General features: G+C 39.2%; 2 protein-coding genes across 4 annotated transcripts in view; one reads left to right on the top strand and one right to left on the bottom strand.

Moving 5' to 3' along the window:
- Positions 1 to 2,265: 2,265 nt before the first annotated feature.
- pet100 (PET100 cytochrome c oxidase chaperone) lies at positions 2,266 to 4,321 on the bottom strand. The gene is made up of 4 exons (XM_042504817.2): positions 4,167 to 4,321; positions 3,902 to 3,988; positions 3,745 to 3,777; positions 2,266 to 2,982 (listed from the first exon to the last, which is right to left on the bottom strand). Exons 1-4 carry the CDS (start codon positions 4,191 to 4,193, stop codon positions 2,893 to 2,895), a joined length of 237 nt encoding a protein of 78 aa, XP_042360751.1. The 5' UTR covers positions 4,194 to 4,321; the 3' UTR covers positions 2,266 to 2,892.
- An 825-nt stretch (positions 4,322 to 5,146) lies between these two features.
- brd4 (bromodomain containing 4) overlaps positions 5,147 to 16,219 on the top strand; it is a 39,198-nt gene continuing 28,125 nt past the window's right edge. For 2 of the 3 annotated variants that reach the window (XM_042504784.2, XM_042504783.2), the window contains exon 1: positions 13,725 to 14,348. In XM_042504784.2, coding sequence (XP_042360718.2) covers positions 14,251 to 14,348 — 98 coding nt within the window. In that variant the 5' untranslated portion in view covers positions 13,725 to 14,250. Of the gene's footprint in view, positions 5,269 to 13,724; positions 14,349 to 16,219 lie in introns of those variants that run through there. The other variant, XM_042504785.2, reaches the window with a different exon arrangement.

The following is a 16,219-nucleotide window of genomic DNA, read 5'->3' as shown; positions in this document are numbered from 1 at the left end:
GGGTAGATTAAGTACATATAAACATCATCACTTGGCTTCCATCGTAGGAGTAATAGTATCACACAATCACTTCATAAAATATTATAACACTGACTTCCAAAATGAATGTCAGCCATGAAAAAGAAACAGCTGCAAGAAAGAAATACATACTCTCTGTTGCCAGTCCCTCAGGAGACCAACTGTGAGATGTCCAACTGGCCACTTTTTATTGCCAAGTATATTAGAGGGTATCATCTGATGAGCCTTGGGACAAACGTGTCATCACTTCAGCATGATGAATATGAAATTCAGCAGTTTGTAAAGTATGGTTAGACACATCCAAGACTTAAGAGAGTCTGCACAAGCCAAGCTCTCAGCAGTGTTTTCATACTTTGGAGATCATACATGTTGCTGGTCTGAAGAGCTCAAAGTTTTATTGTCCATTTGATATGTCATATTCAGAATGATTTATAAACTGTTCTTTTTTTAATGACCAATAGTTTATTCTCTTTTTTATTACAAACACATGACAATGCCACAAACTATATAATCACAATTGAATAAAAAAAAAAGTGAGCAAATATTATAAAATAATAATGATAACAACAAGAAGTCCTAATCATAGTAAGAAATAAAATAAGTGGAAACATATATAACATTACACTCAGACTATCACAGACAGACCAACATCTGGGGCTTATGGGCTCCTTATCCGCTATGAGGACCAATGAACAGAGGGGTGTCGTATGCTGTAAAGCCTTCTGAAGCAAATTGTAATTTCTGATAAATGGATTTATAAATAAAACACATGCGTGATAATGGCAGAACTAAAAAGCCCAGCCCAACTGACCTCTGCCTGAGCGCTAGTACTCCTGTGGGACCTCAGAGGGTGTCCATAGGTGCTGACTCCATTTTATTTTTATTTTTCTCTTTAATTATTTATTCAGTTTTCTTGCTACTTACTCTTTCCTTTAATTATTGATTTAATTGATTAATTAATTGTGTCCTTTTAGTATTATTATTATATTCAATATTTTGCATATGCAATATTATATCTAATCCTCCTATTATATATATATATGGTACTGCTACTTACACTCACACATAAATAAAAAAGAAAACAAATTATGTGGGGTATCGCACAGTGGTAGGGGACCATCCAAAATGTACAAAGTAGGACAAAATGAAAAATCATCACCAATAATCAATGTAAGTCCTTTTTGGAGGACTACAGAAGATGTACAAGGGTGCTGTCATTCTTGTTACATCTGCAGCACCCTGCCTCTCCCCGAGCTTCACTCTAAATGACTTTAAAGGAGTCAAGTAAATGTTATTTATACTCTTGAACTCGACCATTCTTGCTCTAATCTCTCTGGACATTTTCTTTAACTTTAAACTGTAATTCTTAAGTAGGTGAGAAAAAAGTGTTACTTCTTGGAAAACGCATTGCCTTGCATCTGTTGCTTTTGTACTCCATCAGCACATAATTGTAGTGACGTTCAAGGCCAAATTAACAGATAAGAACCAATAGCATCATGTCATGGCACCATCATTCCACTTCTGTCCAAAGGGTTAAAATGCATATTCATATGCACTGTCAGCATTCACTACATGCTGGAAATTCCTCTTTTTAAACTACAGTAGCATCAACATACTCAGGAATTATGTGAGTATGACTTGCTTTTTGCCCCCATCTTGGTGTGAGCCATTGGGTCAGTTTACACTAGACTAGTTTATAAGCATTGATGATTCTGAAAACAGATGTGAGGACTATGTGACCACTAAATGCACACTCAACTGTTAATTCACTGTTTGATGTAATTTGCTGATTAAGTCTTTGTGTTCTTTTATGTGAAACTTTTATGCTGTTGTCTTGACCAGGATGTCTTTGTAAAAGATATTTTGAATCTCAATGAGAATTGTTAAAGTAAAGGTTAAATAAAAAGTGGAAAAACATGAACATTATTTCACTTCATTCTAGAAGTTAAGGCATTTGAGTTACTGATGTACATTATTGAGACATCTGTTATTGTCTGTCTAAAACCAGGAGGTACATTTGGGTCACACCTTATTTTGATAGCCAACGTCTCTGCCCAGGGTAGTCATTTACACACTGTTTCTCAAAAATATTGGCTGCTGGTCAAACCAGCAATCCTCTGTTCACCAGATGACACCTTTAACCTAAGGTTAAAGATGTGAACAAAAGAAATGAAGCACATCAGATACACCTTCATATCCAAACGCAATCACAGTCAATGGACAAATCAATGCTTCGGCAACAATAGGTGAAACAAAGCCAGTCATTACTTTAATGAAAAAATCATTAAAATAACATGTTTACAAGAAGTATACACATAACCAGTGCCTATAGTGTTGATTCCCCCCAGCCCTTCACCTTTTTTAAACAACAACACAGTGGATATAATTAGGCTTTTACAACAGTGGTAGACAGAAAAAACAAGATTTTATTTTTTGTCATAGTATCACAACTGATTTTGTGAGTTGATGAGTGTCTAAAATGCCAAATTACATCCACTGAGATAAAACTATTGCAAAAACTAAACAATGACAAATCAGAGGAAATCAATACACTTTATAGGCACTGCATCTCAGAAAGAAACATGACATTTAAAATAGATCCAACTGGATTTATAATGCAAATAATTACTTTATGCAATCACAGCAGCGTCTCAACTGATCAGATGTTCAAACACACAGAATTATGTTATTTGAAAAGTCTTATGTGAAAAAAAAATCACACATGTAAATTAAACAGGAGTATTAGGAAAAAGTAGTCCCTGGAATAACACCTCTGGGATGTGTTAAAATCGCAGGGATTTCCAGTGCCTTTCTGTCCAACCAATCCTGCATTGGTGGTGCTGGGAATTTATGCATTTCTTCAAAACTCAATCTTCAGTTCTCAGATTCTGAAGACATCTGTTTTAATAATCGCTGCTCCTTACGAAGACGCATTCGCTCTTTGAAGTCCTCCAACTCTCTTCTCTGTAATAATGTAAAGCACAGTCATTATCATCATCATATATTGTGCTGTGGAGCAGTAGTTCTAAACTGACTTGAGTCGGTAATAAAAAAAAAAAAATCAGCTAAAGAACCATGCAGACTCAGAAAATCACTCTAAATACAAAAAATATTTGTGATGTCAGGGTTGAATCATGATGTAAAGTGGGGGAAATCACTAAAATGTTAATAGGCCAATTCCGCAAAGAAGAAAAAAAACACACACCCTCACTCAACTTTAAATGATATGGTCTGCCACTATGATCTCAAAAATTAAAATGCAAAAAAACAACAGAAACAAAAAGAACAGTATCATAAGAAACACTATGGTAACCACTTTGTGTTTTATTATTGGGGCATTTATCTGTATGTTTGAGAAGAAAAGTTTCAGGAAGAAAATAATAATATGCACCTTAAAGCGAAAAAACAACAACAAACCAATCTTAGCACACAATGTACACAGCATAAAAATTATACTACAAAAATATAAAAAAGTATATTTAAAAAATGTGGTATTGATTACAGAGCTTGCGGTCACATTTAATTTTGTTTGTTTTTTAAATGAAATTTATATATATATATATATATATATATATATATATATATATATATATATATATATATAGTTTTTGGTTAGATTTGATATGGACAATATTAAATACAAACTTAATTTTATTTATTTTGTTGGTTTATTTTTTGTTGACAGTATGGCTTCTTAAAATCATGAGTTTCATACAATGTACTCACATGCAGTTGCTCGTCAGGGGGGAAAATCTCCCTCTAGATGACATAAAAGATGCAATTGTGGTGGAGAGAAAGGAGCATTTGTTATTACAAGATGAGCACCAAGCTTGAGTAAAATAATATGTGGGCTATGACAAGAGCTAAACACAGCAACACGTACCTTTCTCTTTACTATGTACTCCTCAAAATACTCTGCTTGATTTGAGATCCAGAACATGGTCACGGGAAAGGACAGATACAGCATCATCTGCTCAAAACAAAAACAACCAGAGCCAGTGAGCGATAGAGGAAGACAGTTATATCATGAGCACACTTAGCCTCATGATAATGACTCGCTAGATTGAACCACAAAACACAGGCGTGTGTATGGATTCAACCCGTAAAGCAATACTTAGCTTTACGGGTTACAAAGAGAAGATACTTACTCTAAACATCTCTATCTTGACACCCATTTTCACATTGATGATGGGCCCACAACCATGAAATGTTACCTAAACTCCAACCATCGCCAAAGACCTTCACACTACTTCCGGGTTTCTAGAAGGTCCTATCAGATGAAAGCCGCAACGCATGCGCCGGAGTTGTAACACAAACCAGACACACGTGTGGCATTTTGTTTATCTTCATTTTTTTTAACCTTAATAAAGTAAAAATTGGAGGCCTGAAAATCCGACGGTTATTTTTTGATCAAAGCTGACTTTCGGTTTGATAAAGACATTTTTAACAGTGATTGTCCACTGAGGGGCGCTGCAAACTATTGATTCTGTCGACATGCCCTGTGCATTTGTGGTGAGATTTGCAATATTATTATGTGCAAAAAGCCACACAGTGGATGCTATTTGATCCCATTCCACATCAGCAAACCTACAAGAATGTCAGTCTGGTGAGTTATTTGATAATTATCTTTCATTCCTTATCCTAGTTACCTACATTTGGACGTTAAATGATATCTAATATGTATATATATATATATATATAGTCCCATAGTCCTAGTGGCTTTTGAATGTGTGAGTCCTTGTAGTGTTTCAAAGTACAGTCGTGCTTGAAGTGGTGGATAATGGGCTTCCTTTCACACCATTTTCATGTATGTATGTATGCATGAATAACTTTCCATTAAAACTGAGAGGATTTAAAATGAAATTATGATCTCTGACATAATCACTTTCCCCATAAAAACAAATAACATCTCTTTTCTGTAAATGAACCGGGGTTTCCCAAAACTTTTCATGTTCAACATTAGCCCAGAAGAATATTATATGTACGCATTCATTAAAACATGTAAAATAGTTTGTGTGTCAGTGTTACGAAATATTTAATATTTAATTTTAACGAATTTAATTTCGAAATGATTTTTTTGCATTTAAGTGTGTAATTCCTCCGCTCAGCTGCTGCTGCTGGAGTTGCAGTCGGTGACGCGCTCTTTACGTCCTCGACGAAAGACCAACGCGTGACGTCATCGACAACGAGAGGTGTTCAGGATCCTCGGAGAGAAAGATCCCGCGCGCCCTGGCAACCTGATAAACCCAGGTAAACGCCGTTGTTTCAAACATTATTCTGCCAGTCATGTTGCCTCAGTAAAGCGAAAGAGTAGACCGCAAGAGACACGGTAACATCCGTGTAAAGGGTTCAGAGGTAGCGCTGATGCCCGGCGCCCACTGAGACCGTTCACTTGCACGGCGGCCTGTTCTGGCTAACTAGCTTGCTAGCTAAAGCTAGTAGGCAGTTGTCTATCAAAAGACACAATAACCGCATCTACATTGTGTGTCTATCTGACATCCCTTGCTTTTCTCACCCACTGTTAGTCACTATTACGCTGCAAATAGCCCGACAAATGCTGCTATGACCACCGTGATGGGCATCTATAGCTAGCTTGCTCGTCGACTGTCTTGTGTTGTGGGAGACGGTGACGCCGTCACGGTGATGATGGCGCACACTCAGACTGAGGCTATTTGATGAGAATGTAGTCAGTGGAGGAGGTAACACAAAATGAAACTGTAATGTTGATTTTCTACCGCTTGCTGCCATGATCTTGGAGACAATAGGTCTCTATCTTTGTTCGCTTTCAGCTCTGCTGTGCACAGCACTGACGTCCATTACGAAACCCAGGCAATAATCTATGCCCTGTGGCCTAACGTTAGGATCTTGGCTCCTCGACGATGGTCGCTCGCCAGCAGTCATTACTTTGCGATCTATCGTTTATTAAACACACCTGGTAGCGTCGTCTTATCCCACATTGATGCTTTTGACTCTGCAGTGTTTATATGGCTAGGATACGATGGGGTATTATACAGACATAAAGCAGTGGCATCCAGCCGACTGATGTGCTCACACAGATAACTAATGCAGAGGCCCGTTACTTAGCATACTGTCCCTGCTGTTTTCCTTGTAGGAGGAATCCCCAGTTATACAGCTATGAGCTCTGTTTTTTGATTTGTAATGCTTGACCATTGCTGTGGTACTTGATAGCTCTAATGACATACACTAACCCACCTGAAGTCACGTGCCCGTTTGGACAGGCTTCTTTGCCTAAATGTGCACACAGACTGAAGCAATTTTAAGCTCTGGGGCTGCTGTAACTGGTCACTTAGCTCATACGTTTTTTTGTTTTGATGTTTTTTTCTTAAACAATATTTTTGAAAGTCTACTATGCAGACCTGTAGCTACAGATTGGGAATTAATCAAAGCCATAAAGCCATAGGTCAGTTTTGTGATTAACATGTCACTGTTTAGGTATAAGAAGTGCTCTCCTTGTCTACTCTTTGTGTGTAAATGAAGAGGACAAATTAGGTCAAAGGGCGCAAAGTTACCTGGTAGGCAGTAAATCAAACAATCTCAGAGGGCTGAGCTATTAATAACATTGCTGCAAATTAATTTTCCTAGCTGGAACTGATAAACTGCATGACAAGTTTTTAAGTAAAGATTGGGTCAGAGTGCTTGCTGATACCTGGAAGGGTTAGGATTCACAGAGCCAAGCTTTTAATTACATAATACCAGCATAGTAGGGCTGGGTGATACGGAGATAATAAAATACAATTTATATGACCAAATATCTCCATTAATATTGTGACCTTATTGCAGGATTGACCATAGGTGCTTCGAAATATTATTTACACAAAGAGATTTTAAATAAATAATACAAAATTACATGAATATAATGACCTAAAAGGCAAACAATTGGACTGGTAGAAGAGTTTAAGTTAAGAAAATAACTTCAGGAAAATACAACACTTTCGATATCACAATATCCAAAGCCCAAAACAATATCTCATCTAATGATATCAAAATAATACTGACATATTACCCAGCTCTACCAGTATGTAATCATTAAAACCATTAACCTACCTGCATCATTCAAGGTGTCTAAAAAGCCCCAACCAGTAAAATGTGAATGTGTGTGTAGCTTATTCTACAGACTTCCATTGACTTATTTCTGGCTGTGATTGTGGTCATCATGTTCTTAGCAAAAGAACATAATTTTCTCTCTCCTGTTTTTTTTTTTCTCCTTATTTTTTTTATTCCTTTTTTGGCTCTGTTCTCTCTGGTTTAGTTGCCATAGTAACACCATCCTTGGCCTAGTTGTGAATGACCTCTGAGTGAAAAGGAGTGTGTGGTCAGGGAACAAATGAGCGAGCAAACAAAATCTATTATAGTGTGTGTGTGAGTGCATGTGCTTCATTTATCACTTTAGAATCATTGACAGGAGTGTCATGAGGCTGACAGCCATGTTCCTGCTGCTACTGAGAAAATAACATTACAGAGCATGGAATTTTTTGTTTCTCTCCGGCCACGTTAAAAACAGTGCGTCTTTGTTACGTAGTGGCGTGTTGGGATATACTAAAGCGTATTGACAATTTTTTTTTATTGTTTTCAGATGACTTAATATTGCTTTTTCAGCTTACATTTATATTTTATTTAATTTCTAAAACCAGTCATTATTGTCCGCTTTCAAGACTTTTAGTGATCAAGGCTGTGAGAATCAGCCAGTCTAACGCTAATCACTGGCACTTGTTTTACATCACTTTTACAAAAAAAGATCTTGCCTAATAGTCGTTTTAAAAGCAACAGTTAACTAATGACTGATGTCATTTTTGAAGGTTGATTCAGTATTTCTTAATATTGCTCACCAATGACAGCATATTCATGTAGCGATTTACAAACCATAAAAAAATGCAATGCTCAGTATCATCCACAATTGAACATATGCAGTACTACATTTTTAAAACATTATGTGGCATCTGATTTTACATGTAAATAATAAGCTTAGGGATTTCAGGCTGATTGGGGGACTTGTATTAAAACAATTAAGGGAATTTGCACAGATTCTCAGCAATATTTGTTCAAGATTTATTTGATACAGTCCAGATGTACCCTACATCACAACTTGCAAACATTTTTCACACTTTTTCCTGTCACAGTGTAAACGATATCTGCCGTACCGTGACAATTTAATACAAGTGTTACTCGGCTCTACTTCAAAGATAGTTCCTTTAGGCCGAGGGATAGTTTTTCTTGATTTATTTTATGGGAAGCAGTTATTTATTGCAACTTTTACTCTCCTAAAGGAGCAATTTCATGCTCTCATCGTTTAAATTCTCAATAGTTGTCACTCCCATGCGTGTGTCTATCAGTGATTGATCACAGAGTAGCTTAAAAAAATAAAAAAAATTACAGTCATATACTCTCAGTTGCCATTTTATTAGTTCAAGAACTGACTGCATCTTAACTGCCACAGTGAGCTGTAGCTCCAGTTAGTATGGCATAAGACAACATGTCTTATGGGTAATACCTGGAAATCCCTCAAGTCTGGAGCAGGGACTGAAATTTCCATCTGGAGAATATCAGTCTAAATATTCACTCTACTTTAGTCCTGTTTTTGGTCTTTCCCAATTCCTGAGGGAAATATCCTGCACTTTTTTGTTTCTCAATGCTCTACTATGTTCCCAAAGTATTTGCTAACTGTGTCTTTCTGCTGTGGCACTGAGCAGAAAATGTGCAGTGGGTATTTGGAGGCTTTCTTGTTAAGAGTGAGAGTGAATCAAAGTTTAAATGAGATGGAAGTCGCTAGAATGCTCCATGAAGCCAAGAGGAGTTTTGGAGGATAATTCTTTCTAGGTCCACTGGGAGTGACCCCTATGGTACCACTGTCATTTTGTTACATTTATGGAGACTAATACTGATTGTAGTCACTAAAGGGACTATTTAAATGCTCACATATTTTATGGTGCTTTCACAACGGGGACCCAGGCCCAGATCCAAAAATACTTGACCCCAAAGTTCAATTTATTTGATTTCTATGAACAATGTGTACTAAATGTGGGCACAGTTCATAGATCTAACCCTCTTAAGTGCACAGCCATGGGCGATAAAGTAGAAAGGCAGGTGAGAGGGGCATTTGTGACTTTGTCCCCAAAATATAAACAAATAGGCATAATGCAAAGGTCGATTCCACAGCAAACTTTTCCGGTTTTTTTTTGCAGGTCAGTGAAAGCAGTGCAGGCGAAAATCTTTGAGTTCTTGTTGTCCTCAGCAGCACTTTGTGGAGTTTCATTCACTGGGTATTTAATTGATTCGTCAGTCAGATCAGAGCTGATCAGATCAGGTTAATGGATGAGAGGAGAAGCTGCTGTAGAAGTGAGTGAAAGCTAATTTTTAGAACCAGTGTAATGAATGGTTGAGATTCACTGTCTCTGCGACTGGCATCCTGCTGCCCAGAGTATGCTCTGTGCCCCGAGACTGTGCTGTATTAAAAAAAAACAAACAGTATATATATTACAACCGTGCACCTAATGAACAGTCCAAAAATTGAATATCAGTTAGTAGTGCCAGATGTTGGTTCGCCACATTGAAATACATTTGTGGTAAATTCTATTAAAAAAAGCCCTTGAACGTGTTACAGATTATACAGTGCTGTCCAAAAAGTTCTCGAAAAGTTTTTTTGTTGTTGTTGTTCTTTTGTTCTTTCAATTAACCCCATGCTGCTCATATCTAATATTGAGGCTGTAGTTGCAAGTTTTAAAAATGTATTTCCAAAAAATGTTAGTAATTTTGCCTTTAAGCCTGGAAAGTTTAGAGGCTCAATAGATGTCAAAGTGTAGTATAGATTAAGATCAGGAAAACATAAATTTAGTGAGTAATTAAAAAAAGAATACATATCTGAATTGCTAGGGGTTAAACAGTTAAAAGGTAACTATGCAGGGACAAGTCCCAGATGTGTTTTATAAGTAAAATTCTTAATCACTTCTAAAACGCATAGGTTAATATGTGTGAAGATGCTTAAAAGAGTGCTCCAGTAAATTAGTACAGCACTGCATTTCCATAAAGCTGAAGGACTCATAAGAGACTGTTAAAAATTTAATGTTCAACATTGAAGCAGCAGAGAGATCATGACTTTTAGTCTCTACCATGGGTCAAGCTTTCATTCATTAGACCCCCCCCACTTCCTCAATACTCACTACCTTCAAAGATAGACTCTCTGTTAAAATCTTTTTTTTTTAAAGATTTTTTGGGCTTTTATTCCTTTATCTGATTGGACAGCTATAGCATGAAAGGGGTAGAGAGAGTGGTCATGATATGCAGCAAAGGAGAAGAAGAAGATATGATACATCTGATTCCACAGGCTGGGTAGTACTCCTTGACAGGAGCAGACTGTACTTAATAAATAGATGGAGTGCCCCCTTAAATTGGCATAACATATTCCCTCATCCAAGATCTAGACTGTAGCGTAAGTCTAGTCCCCATATATAAGTCTGTGTGACATTTTAGTTGCGCAAATGGATTTCCAGGTTGTTGAATGATGGCAGGTTTTCTGGGTGTAAAAAGTATTTTTTTTAATTACAGAAGCTTTATCTGTTAAATCCAGATAATTCTCAAATTACCAACAGGCTTTGGTTATTATTGCTACGAAGTACCTCTTTTAACACCATCTTTTTATGCATTGTTTTTCCCAATGCATAACTGAATACGAGTGTATGCTATACTGTGTCATGTTGGCAAATTGCCTGTTCCCTGTTTTCTCCATTCCAGGTCCCTGTAGATTTCAGCTTCTCCGGTGCTCTGATGATTAATGGAAGCACCTCAGACTTTCTCTCCCAGTCTCATCTCTGCGTGCACTGCTGCCTCTCTGTCTGACCCAACCCCCAGTCTTAATGCAACCCTCTCCTTCCCCTTTCCCCCTTCCTCTCACTATCATCCCTCCCTCCCTCCGTCCATGTCTCTGAATACGATCTCCCCCACCCTTCCAGTGACAGGGCCATCGGTTTGGCCCCCTCTGAATTGCTGTAGGTTGGAGCTTTGTCACTCTGGCAGCTGCTGTATTGTCTTTGGGACTGGTGCATATGGCACGTGGACAAGGAAGTGGGTCTGTGAGGACAGCGTCAGTGTCTGGTTGCAGCATAGATGAGCTGCTTGTATCATTTGGGATAACTGACAAAGTGCATTGCATTGTAGTCACCAGTCATCTGATTCTATTGAACAGAGTGGCTTATTACTTCCCCGATCTCTTGAGGTTTTGATATCTGACTAATTTCGAAACTATGTGGGTGTGTGACTGTTAGCATGCTCGTGAGACATAAGATTGATCGAGAGGTGAGAGGTCAGCAATAAACTTGCCCCTGGTATTGTATACACAAGTTACATTGACATATAATGATGTATTATGGTTTGATATACTGTGGCGGATAATCAAATGCAGTATTTTATGGTTTAAGAAGTTATAAATGTGACATGTCAGGAATATCCACTCACCACCAAACTGTGGCCTCCCAACTGCTGTAGGATTTCCTCATATTCTTTCTTGGAGGGTAGTGAGCAGGAGGTTAAAAGTCCTGCGTTACTTCGGCAGGGTTAAAGGCCCAGACGCATTAACCTCTAACCCTAAGGGGACATTCAAGAACTTTAGGCAATGAAAACCCCCTGCTGTGTAGCCTCATGTCGCTGTGTCTTGACCAAAAAAATACACATGAACTAGGACTGGGCAAATAATCGAAAAATAATCGAAACCGACGTTCAGAACCTTTAACCAACCTAATCTTGTCCATGTTGGTTATTTAGGTTATTTAAAAATTCTGTCAATCCTTACTTAACAGGAGTTTGCCAACTGTCAATGTCTAAAGAAAAGTGATCTTACTCTATATAACATTTTTCTTTCGACCTCATCAACGAGGGCCAACAGTGTTGGACACACCACAGTGACAAAAGCCACAGGCGCTCACCAACGACCCAACACGGACCAACGGCAGACTGTCGGCTTGGTGTGTCAGGGCCTTAAGAGGCAGCATTGTCAGGCAGGTTGGACGATTGGTGCAGTCTCTTTGTCACATTAGTCTCCATATGGCCCTTTTACAGGCATTAGGCATTCATTGCAAGGCTGCTTTTGGCACTTGTGTATTTTGGTAATTATGGTACACAAATTGTTACTTGGTATTTTAGTAATATCTCTTGATAAGATCTGACTAACCTCATGATCACATCACAATGTGGTCACCAAGCTCTCAAGAACGTCTCATAACTGGAGATTGCTCTGCCACAGGAAGGCAAGGTGGGTGGTCCCACGCTTATGCACTCTTTCTGTCACACGATTTTCCTTCACGTCCCCAGCTTGACCATTAACACTGTCCTATGTTGTGTCCTGAATTTAGATTGATGACATGAGTTTACTTGCTGTCTTGTGCTGTACAATGTGCAGCCTCAGCTTTCATGCAAGTTGTTGGTGCCATGGTGCACATACTAATTAGTTAAATTTACAGAGTTTATTATTCCTCTATGGCAGGGCTCCAGGCTAACTTTTCCACTAGTAGCACAGGTGCTACCTGCTTTCTCAGCTATTTACACCAGAATGTGATTCAGATTCAGTTTTTTTGTTGTTATATAAATTGTATTTTTTTTAATCCACTACCTGTGCTGCTTCAGCTGCAGCAGCCTCGCTCTATGTCCTGCTCTCGGTACTTATTTTGAACATGTCTGCTGTGCAGAATGAAGCTGCTGCGGTGAGTGAGCGGAGCTGCGTGTTGAATGTAAGACAGTGGATATTGCTGCAGTTGTAAAAACCATCACAATCCTCTACGCTGAAGCTGCAAAAACACACGTTGTTACTGCTGGTGATGTTCTGCAGTTAGTAATAGTAGTTAACTTAAGTTTTATGAGAGCAAGCGCTGCATAGTGAGGATACAGACATTTCATAAACCAGAAATATATAACACAGATCCACTGATAAGCATCTATCCCACTGAGGATAGAGTGTGGGGTTGTGGTAGAGTCAGCTGTCACTCTGTTTGTCACTGTTAGTAGATTTCAGGTCTCTGCTACCAGGGATTTTAGGGGCCTTTGGGGCCAAATGGCCACATGAAATGCACTCGTCATTTTCTTTAGTTTCACAGAAATTGGATCAGTTTGAATTTGTTTGATAGCAGTACTGCAATCATGGCATATACATGGCCAATAGATTTGGACTTTGTGGTGCAGTGGTCATTTTGGTAACCCTAATCCTGATCTCTTAACACATCTCTTAAATGTGATTTAGGGCTGCTGGTGTTTCTGGGACCGCAGAGATTGTATTATTGGTGTAACCCAATATTAGATGTTTTCTCCACAACAGTTTGCCAAAAAAAAACCCCAAACTGCTGTACTGTCTTACCTTTTGCAGTTAGGTAGCCCAGCTTCAGTATGAATGTAAGGTGTATGAGGACACGATGGAGAGTAGATAAGGGAGTCCTTAAATTGGTGGGGGGAGGCAGGATCCCTCTGAGGGAAGAGAGTGAGTGGGGGTGGGGCATGATGAAATGGACGGAGGAAAAGACTCGAAGGGGGTGGGGTGTTAAAGGTGTAAGAGAGGGAGAGAGGAGCGAGCAAGGACCTCAAGCTATTGATGGGGAAAGAGGGGAGGGGTGGAATGAGCAAGCGTGTAGGAGGGAGGGAGGGAGGGTGTGTGGGCTGAGGCTCCGCTGAATGAGGAAGCAGCAGAGCCATTTTTACTGTTGAGTAACTGCACGCTGGTCTGCCTGTGCTGGAGAGAGGGTGAGAGAGCGAGCAGAGGAAATAAGTGCTCCTCCTGGATCTTATCGGAGCGCTCTCTCCCCTCTCTCGCCTTCCCCTCTCCTTCTTGCTTTCGGCCTGTGTCCATTTAAGTTGGGGAGGCCCTGGAGAGGACACACAATGGAGCGAAGAGCCTGTGGCAACTGGGCCGTTGTACTGCTGAGAGGGGGATGGGGTAGAGAGAGGACCGGTTCACACAGCTAACACAGCCTGCCGGCTGTAGGCTTCCACAGCCTTTCCTCCCCGCCTGGACCCACTGTTTCCAGGCTGGGGCCTTTTTTGTGGAACGGCCACCCTCAAACTCCGCTTGGACTTCGCTAAGGATTACTCTGTTCTGTGGGATTTCAGGATACATACTAGGAGCTTGAAGAACAAATCTCTCCAGTGTTTTGGATGAGAGAAAAGAAAAAACAAACTTCTGTGTAATTCATCTTGCCCTTTTTTTTTTTGGTTTCTGTTTCTGCTTAGTGGAGTTCATAAATGGATTACAAGATGCATGCCAAGTCAAACGATTTGCTGGATTTCCAAAAACTGGATGCCCTTCTGGAAAAAATTGCACATTCAGTCTCTGTGAAAAGGTAATGTTATCTGGTGAGGTAGACTGTCCTACAAAGTTTTCAGACAGTAAATAAGTCACTGAAATCTTTACAATCATACATATAAGCATTAGTAACAATATATATACATTGTTTAAAATTGAGGAGAAGGGTTAATCAAAGACAGCCTTGAGTGATGGTTCTTGGGACCATCAAATGATTAGTACTAGGCTATCTCAAGTTTTATATGGCTCAGCACAACAGTCCCGTTACGATTTGTTTTGTTTCTTGAGAATAGTATTGTTATCCAGATTTCAGACAGAAGCCATGAACCTACCTCCTAGTGAGTAAGGGGGTGTGGGGGAAGGGGGAGTTCAGAGGAAGAAGGGGGTTGTGTGTGTGTGTGAGTGTGTTTGGTGTTTGTGTGTGTGTGTGTGTGCGCGCGAGTTTTAGAGATGTCTGCTGATTCCGGGTAGGGTTTGGCTTGCTCATCTTAACCAGCTGTAGGCTTAACCTGAATGGGCTGGCATGATTCCTCCCTTTTCCTGTTTATGATGTGCCTGACTCATGAAACGTCTATCTGAGTCACTTCGTGTGCTCACGCACTGACTCATCAAGTTAGTGCTTGTAGTCAATACTAGAGAACTTTTATAAGTCTGTGATCTTTTGATGAATGATGAGAAACACTGAATCTTGTTGATAACTTTCAGAAAAAGAACTCTTTGTTATATTTGATGAAACTGTCACTATGGCCACACAGCTGTACGTGAGACCGATGTTCCTATGCCTACTGTTGCCTCTCAGCACTTGTAATGGCATTACCACACGCGAGGGAAACCATTTGGGCTGAGGAATCTCTAAAGCAGCTGTCAATCATGTCAGTCACTGCTAGTATGCAGTCAAACTACAAAACTAGGCAGCACTGATCAAATATGAATAATGATTCTGTTAATGCATTGCCTACTTACTGCTTGTTATTTTCTTCCATCAAATGTTTTCAGTAAAATTAGACCAGGTCACCATGTTTGTAAGAATCCAGATGGAATTCAGCACTGCCCACCAGCTGGAACTAAGTTTCTCATTTTAAGGCTCAAAGGTACACTAAAATATGTTTCTGAAAACATTTGAATTAAGAAATAGGCAATGCAGTAACAGACTCTTGATTCATATGTGATCAGAGCTGCATAGTTTTTTATGATCCTAATTTTTTTCACAGACCATCTGTGTTTAAAAACATATTTTAGTGCACTGTTCAGCCATATAATAAGAAAGTTTGCTCTGGCCAGTAGGCTTTTTTTTCGGCTCCAACATGGCAGCTGAGTCACAAACATTTTAATTTTACAGCTAAAGAGTACAGTTAATTACTATTCTGAAAACATTTGAGGGGAGAAAAGGGCAATGCAGTAATACAATCTTGATTCACACTGGATCAGTGCTGCCTAATTTGACAGTTTGACCGCTGGTCACAAGCGTTGATTGACATCTTTGACAGCTGCATTAGAGACTCCTCGTCTCAGTTTGGTTGTTTTCGTCATTATGAGCACTAAAAAGCAATAGAGTAGACAGAGGAATACAACTTTATTTTCACAGATTATCTCTATCCTTTGCATCTGTGTAGAGATAGTGATAGTCTGAGCAAATATGACAAAAAGTTATTTCTTTAAAAGTTACTAACTGCATCTTTAAACACCCACAAGACAGATGTAAACAAGGCTTTCCAGATTTTTCTGTGTTGTAACTGCTAGACCCTGGTTGTACTTCTCTCTTGTTTGTCTATAAACACACTCAAGTCGCACAGGTCATGGTTACTATTGAATTGGTAAGCATCCAAAAGTAGGATTTGGAACCATCGAGAATAAAAATACAGTACACCGGCCAAGATGGGGAGCGTTGCCATAGAAACCTTGGCAACT

This window comes from Plectropomus leopardus, chromosome 18 (assembly GCF_026936395.1).
Source record: "Plectropomus leopardus strain MGB_pleo_1.0 chromosome 18, ASM2693639v1, whole genome shotgun sequence".
Lineage (NCBI taxonomy): Eukaryota > Metazoa > Chordata > Actinopteri > Perciformes > Serranidae > Plectropomus > Plectropomus leopardus.
Note: the sequence above shows the minus strand (reverse complement) of the source record. Positions and strands in the feature narration are given on the sequence as shown.

What these genes read in the sequence shown, in the direction of transcription:
- pet100 (XM_042504817.2), bottom strand. Translation starts at nt 4,193, where the DNA reads ATGGGTGTCAAGATAGAGATGTTTAGA. An exon ending in AGTACATAGTAAAGAGAAAG is followed by an intron (nt 3,778 to 3,901) that starts GTACGTGTTGCT and finishes TATGTCATCTAG; the next exon opens with AGGGAGATTTTCCCCCCTGA. An exon ending in CCCCTGACGAGCAACTGCAT is followed by an intron (nt 2,983 to 3,744) that starts GTGAGTACATTG and finishes ACATTATTACAG; the next exon opens with AGAAGAGAGTTGGAGGACTT.